Below are 6,836 nucleotides of genomic sequence, written 5' to 3' on the forward strand. Positions count from 1 at the left end.
GAGAAGAGATCAAGGTGGGCCAAGACGGTGTGAGGGCGAGTGCTGGAGGGCTGGGGTAGTATTTTTCTAACCACCCATTATTATTCAGCCAATAGAAATATTGCATATTTCCACAGAGACTCGTGAACCTCTCAAGATGGAGGCCATCTCCCCACCCTGATGTGTCCATGACGCTTGGCACAAACCTGCCACACGGCGGGTCAGCCTTGAATAGATCTACAAACGGGAGTAGGTTAGAGCGGTGAGAGATCAGTATGAGTGTGAGGAAGAGCTGTGGGACTCAGCTTTTCTGTAAGACACAGGAGAACACCCAGGAGCTGCCCTACTGGACACAAGCCCTCCGTCTCCTTATTCTTCCCTGCAGGACCTAGCGTACTAGCCAGGTGCTGTGCTGTGTACAGAGGAGCACGGGGAACAGGTGAGCCAGGCCACAGATGCTGACTGGGTATACAGTAATAAACACATACTGCATCTAGAGCTCATGCTGCCTCCAGAAAGTCAAACTAAGATGTGCCAGGACCCAGCCACAGTGGGTATGCTGCTCTGCTCCACAGGCTGGGACCAGGTAAGAGGCCTGGGGTTGATTCCTGGTCCAACCTAAAGGCTGGGGCAGTGGCATACACCTGTCAATCTGGGAAGGCTGGAGGATGACTTGGGAACACTGCGAGGCCCTATGTAAGAGAGAGCTGGCCGTGGTGGCACGTGTCTGCCAGCTGAGAGGCTGAGGCAGGAGGATGATCATGGTGACACCCTATCACTAAAAAATAAACGACAAGAAAAGGTACGCCATGACTTCCATGGGGACCAACAGAGGGACAGCTACGAACACGCAGTGACGCACAAGACCACTTCAGAAATGGACTCTGAAGACCGATGCAAACTGCATGCCAGAACAGAGCAAGGCTATTATTTCTAGCACTGCCTTTAACAAGAACAAAATATTGACACAAACTACGCATCTGTCAGTGATTATTTAAATTAGGGTTCAGATAAATATTAGGCCACTGAAAAAGTCATGATGCAGTTTTGGGCAGAAAAACAACCTACGTCACTTTTCTAACCACCCATTATTATTCAGCCAACAGAAAGAAGATAGCTTTATAATAAAACAACTGAACTCTAAGCTATACGCTAAAGTCAAACAAGAAGGGGAGGAAACTAATATTCTGCATGTGAAAAAAGGGGCAATTTAAAAATGTATGTGCTTTGCCTTCGCATAGACTACTCAGGGGACGACACACAGAAATCCACCAAGAAGGTGCCTGTGGGTGTCTGGGGAGGGCTGGGAATTTAGACCAACTTTCCCTTATTTACTCTTTTGGAAGTTTTGGGTTTTGTACCAAGCACACACAGTCCCAATTAAATAAAGGACACATTTTCACTTTCCAATTTCACATTTCCACGGGGAAATTCAGACGTATCTCATTTTCACTGGGAAGCCAAACTAATAATAAGGAAAAGTGCTCAGTGTTGGTGTTTTAAGAAACACAGGTACAGAGCCAGCAGGTGGCGTAGTAGGCAAGGGGCTCGACTCCCATGTGGCCAGCAGCAGTTCGAGCCCCAGAGCCGACAGCTAGAAAATCATGCCAAGTGCATGTGTGTGCATGCCCGAAATTCCAGAGAAGGGGTTTGTGATGTGGCCATGTCCCCAGGGGGTAATTTTTCATTTTCTCTCTCTCTTCTCTCTGAGACATGTAGCCTATGACAAAAACCTGAAAAAAAAAAAAAAAAGCCCACAGGTTCGTCTGTTCACGCATTGGTTCTTCCCTGAACACCTTGTCAGTTCCTGCAGGGTCTCTGTGCCAGGTACATGGCTGCTAGGAACTGCAGGTTCAAGTTAGGTAAGACATGTACTTTCTTTAAAGGGTCTAAAAGTTTTGTTGGCAGAATGAGAAACGCATCAGCAAACCGTGCAGAAATCTGTGACAGCCTGGGTTCCCAGCACCGGCCCTGCACCTTCATGACAGTGTCTGGTCATGTATTCCACCTCCGGGAGTGTCTGTCAGGCACGAGGAACTGGGCGAGGTAGCAGAGGCACAGATCCTGCTAGGGGGTCATGGTCAAGTGGGATTTTACACACACACACACACACACACACACAGGTTAAGTCTGCCAAGTTTTCCTCAAATGGAAGGATGATTCACTCGATCCAGTAAGGTCAAAGAAGCCCAGCTCCGTTTCCCTGCACACTGAGCCACCACACTCACTTTATTCCCTCGCACATCCAGCTGCTGCTCGTATACCACTTACTGGTAAGACATGGTATCTGCACTAAAGATATTTCCAGATGGTGGGGGAGAAGAGCATGAGAAGGCAACCACAGGACACTGTGCTGCAGAACTGGCAGGATGCTGGAGGTCTTCGAGCAGGGGCTCTGCACCCAGACTAGGCTGGAGACGCTGGGCCAGGAAAGACCCTGAGTAAAGCGATGCTTCAAGTTTCACTTCCAGGTCTGGCTACGGGAACAACTATCTGGGCCAGGAGCTGGGTGAATAGGGTAGGGGATGAGACTGTAGGCAGAGGACGCCTCAATGTGAAAGCGCTCTGAAGGGCTTTCAATACCACAGACGGGGCAGGGTGCAGAGTGGTGCTGTGCTGGAGGTGGCTGGAAAGCCAGGTGGCAAGACCATACAGAGGCTGAACCAGAGAAAGCTTCTGGGAGCTGGCGAAGGACTCGTCCTAGTGATACCTGAAAACAACGTCAGTGCCAGGTACTGATCACTGAGAAAATAACTGAGACTCTTAAAATAGGAATCCCAGTCAGAATCAACTGTAGTTAGATAGGATCTTCCATTAGGTAAGGGAGAGTAAAATTCAGATTGAAACATGATCTGCAGCCTTTCCCAAGGATGGTAAAGAATCCAGGATAAAATAGGTGTCTATTTTAAATATAATGAGGCTTTTTCCTCTTTTACCCCTATAAAACACTGAATACCAATATAAACAAGTAGTAAACTTTATTACTTATATTTACCGCATATGTTCTATAAAATGGCTTACATTTTGGTTAAATTTTGGACTCTATGTTTTTATTTTTTTCCAAAGTATCAGTTTTAAATTCTGGGACTGGTCTCTCTAATTAGTAAAACCTGAGTCTAATTTTGAGCTGGACTGACTGAGCTGTAACACTGTCAGCATGACTGTGTGCACTGGGGTGTGCTTGTGTTCGTCCCTCACACTGCCTGTTAGGGACCACGTGGGTCACACTGACAGTCATTCCTTTGCAGCCACTGCCTGACAAAACCCTTACTCTGCCGAATACTGTGTGAGGAGACAGAGCCAAGACAATGGGAAAGGCAGGCCCCTGTTTTCAAAGGCACTCACTGGCTGGCTAAAGGATCACCAACTGGCGTGAACAAAGCTGTGAGCAAACTTCTTTTTGGAGCGCAGACGGAACAAGGCACTATCCCTCCCCCCCGGAAAGCAGTGGGGCAAGCTCAAAGGCAGGGAGGGAATGCATCTAAAAACGCTGCGCTGCACTCAAGCTTCGCAGCAAGACCTACAGCCTCCTCCCTACGTGTCCCTGGCCGATCCAGCCAGCACCACCCTGCATTTCCTAGATGACCGCGTTTTCTTTTAATTCCCAATATTAACATAAAGCAACAAATAAGAGGAAATACCTATATTTGTGCCAGACATGCTTCTAATTTTTACCACAACACTAGGGTAGCTATCACCATGATGCCTTTTCACGGTGGGGAAGTCGCCCTTCGGACTGGTTTAGAGGTTACATGAGGTTACAAAGCTGGTAGAGAGCAGAGCTGGCTATGAAAGCCCCGGGAGGACCCTGCCCCTGTGTTTATCTTTACTGGCCCCACTATCTCCACTGGCACCTCCCCTCCCTCCACCTCCCATCCTCGGGACATGCACGCCTCTTCCGTGCACCTGTAGGCACCACAGTCACGTCTGCCAGAGCCCTGATGACGTTCTGCCCACTTCCCCAGTAGACTGCAGCCCTTTAAGGACAGGAACGGTGTTCTGGCTACAGCACAGCAGATGCTCAGTGACTAGGAGAATACTGATACTGATTCAACTGGAGATACTGAGTGCGAGAAGATTCAGATCCTCAGCCAAATTAAGAATCTCTGTGTGAAGGCATCTCTCTGGGGCAGGGATGGGGCAGATGCAGAGAAGGGGATGTTACCAATCATAACGCCCTGTCCACGCTCAGTGTTGTATGAGTAGCTCCCAGCGATGCGAGATAACAAAAATGAAAGGTTTCTTCTCTGAAAACCAGGGCAGCACAGAGATGAGAACAGATGGCTTCAATCTTGGCTACACCAGTAATTAGTAAACTAACCTAAGTGAGTTCACCTCTGGAAACTTAAATTTCTTCCTTTGGCAAATGTAACTGATACCTTCTTACAATTTTGAGAAATTAAGTGACAGATCTCAAATATTAAGGCTTAACAAGTAAGCCCCTCGCAAAGTTCAGAGTCTAAGCAATGCTTTATTTTACTTTTCAAATGAGACAAAGTGAGGGAGAGAGAAAGGTCTATTTTCGACAGCATCAGCATGCCACCCTAGCCTGCCACTCAGAACGGACCAGAAGTACACACCGGCCTCTCTGGTTGGTCCAGAAACCTCACCCAGGCCTCTCAGGCGGTCCCAGTCACTGTGTAGCTGGGCCCTCCTATTTATGCCACTGCCCTTTAAAAAGCAAGACCATCTGACCAGCGAAGTCAAATTAATCATACCTTTCCTTCACAGATCCTGAAACTGTTTTCTAATTTTAAGAAAACACATTTTATAATATTGCCTTATAATAATTTGTTTTGTAAAATTATTTTGCAAAACAAGAATGAAAATATCATACCTCTATAAGACTAAGATTATTGTTAAAAATTTCCAGCCTACCTCTGTAATTTTCTTTTTACTTATGCATATATATGTAGAAAAATAAAATTGGGGTCATATTATACGTTACATATGGCAAAAATACTTTTTTTATTTAACACTTTGGAAAATTTCTTCGTGCTACTTTTGATTACTGTGTTTTTACTGAGGATTTAAATTCAGATTGTGCTGACCCGAGTCTCTGATCTCTGCTGCTTAGAACAAAACAAGTCTGACTCGCTTATGTTCTGGAAGCTTCTTTTCTGATCTGAGGAGTTAATTTGCCATAATCATTAGTGCTGGCAACAGCAACCCAGCGTGGGAAATTTTCCCTGCGGCTTGAGATAAGCATGAAATTGTCTTCATCTTCTAAAACAAGTCAGAATCTTCGGAACAAAAACGTGCTTACCTTTGTTTGCTCTCCGGGCACAACCAGTTCCTTTGATATTCCAAGATGGCTGACATTTCCTGACAAAAGAAAAGACCTTTTTACTCAAAATCAAGAGAAGGAAATCTCCCAAGAAATAAAAATTAAACATTTTACATAATCTACAAATTTAAAAAAAAAAAAAAACTTATGCCAAATGATTAAAGGATAACTTTATTAAATATTTGTCAGTTTTAAGAAGTGCCCTCAATTACTAACCAAATAATGTATTACAAATAACTAGTTATGAGGTTTTACATTTGTTTAATAGGGAATAATTGGCCCCAATTAAACTGGCTAAACTAAGGCTTTTTAGATTACTAAAACAAATTAAATGTTTTAAAATGAGAATTTAGTTGATCTTAAAACCTTTCTAAAATTGATAATGAAACTTGCTAAATTGTAATCGCCCTGGTTTTATTAGTTATATTAAGATAAATTAAGTGAGATTAAAATCTTATTTGATTTATTTACCTTGGAAAATGAAGACCGTTTAAGGGTTACACATCCTCAGCCTTGGCGAGTGCGACCTCAATTAGTCAAGTCAGAGTGTCTTTAAAAGCTTTGTGCTTATTGCTTCCAGCATGGGGCGAGGTGTTCATTAAGGTACCAAAATTCTCATAAAAAATCCAAAGTTGCACTAGTGAAAAAACGCTCAACAAGGTGAAAACTGATCACATCTCTTTCAGAAAATCCAGTAGTTATTTTAAAACCAGTTTTTAAACAAGATTTGGTTTTGCGTAGGTTTAACGTGCCACTCAAGCAGCTTGATACCATTTGGACTTTCAAACAGCATTTAAATCTACGGTGTAATATCATGGCACATTTAATTTTATACCATTTTTTAAAATAAGCTGTACAATGTTTAGTGTGACCCTTTTATGACAAGCATTGTTAAATGAATCCTTTCCCTGTTTACAACTATTTATGAAGGCCTTTTTAAATAAGAAACATGAAATTGGTAGCTCACACACACGAAATTTCTTTCAAAAGTTTATTTAGTATCAAGCAAGAGGAGACTTTGCTTAACACTACAGAACATTTCAAGACTTGAGTTACAAAAGAATACCACATTATTTGCACTTGTAGTTGGCTTCCCTTTTTACGCATGTTGGCAAGAGGAAAGAAACAAAACTAGCATATGGCTGAAAGATAAAATAACTAAATTCTATGGAAACCTTTAAAATGAAAGGTGAGGCTTATGTTAAAAGAATGGATTAACATATTTAGTAAACCTATTTTTTTAAATTTAACACTAGTTAATCAAAGTTATTTTTTTTTCCTTTTGATGACCTATTTGTTCATATACAGACTAGAAATAACAAAATTTTACAGGTCTTTTTTTTTTTTTTTTCTGACCAGGTTGATGTTTCAACAAAGTGGTTTTAAGTTCCATCCATTCAGATTTTAAGCAATTTGATTTATTTAAAAAGGGATTGTTCATAGAAAAAAATTACTTTGAACAGTACACAGGACTGGTGGAGAGGGGCTACTCCACAACCTCAGAGCACAATCAGTATCTGCCGTACGGCTGGGCTCTGTTGAACGCCTTCCCCGGCCGCGCGGAAGGAGC

General features: G+C 43.1%; 1 protein-coding gene across 1 annotated transcript in view; it reads right to left on the reverse strand.

Annotated features, from left to right (window-relative positions):
* Positions 1-6,243: 6,243 nt before the first annotated feature.
* KHDRBS3 (KH RNA binding domain containing, signal transduction associated 3) overlaps positions 6,244-6,836 on the reverse strand; it is a 211,333-nt gene continuing 210,740 nt past the window's right edge. Inside the window, exon 13 of the mRNA XM_027773279.1 lies at positions 6,244-6,783. Within this exon, the coding sequence (XP_027629080.1) occupies positions 6,777-6,783 (7 nt within the window). The 3' untranslated portion in view covers positions 6,244-6,776. The remainder of the gene's footprint in view (positions 6,784-6,836) is intronic.

Source organism: Tupaia chinensis, unplaced genomic scaffold, assembly GCF_000334495.1.
Source record: "Tupaia chinensis unplaced genomic scaffold, TupChi_1.0 Scaffold000335_1, whole genome shotgun sequence".
In the NCBI taxonomy this organism is placed as follows: Eukaryota; Metazoa; Chordata; class Mammalia; order Scandentia; family Tupaiidae; genus Tupaia; species Tupaia belangeri.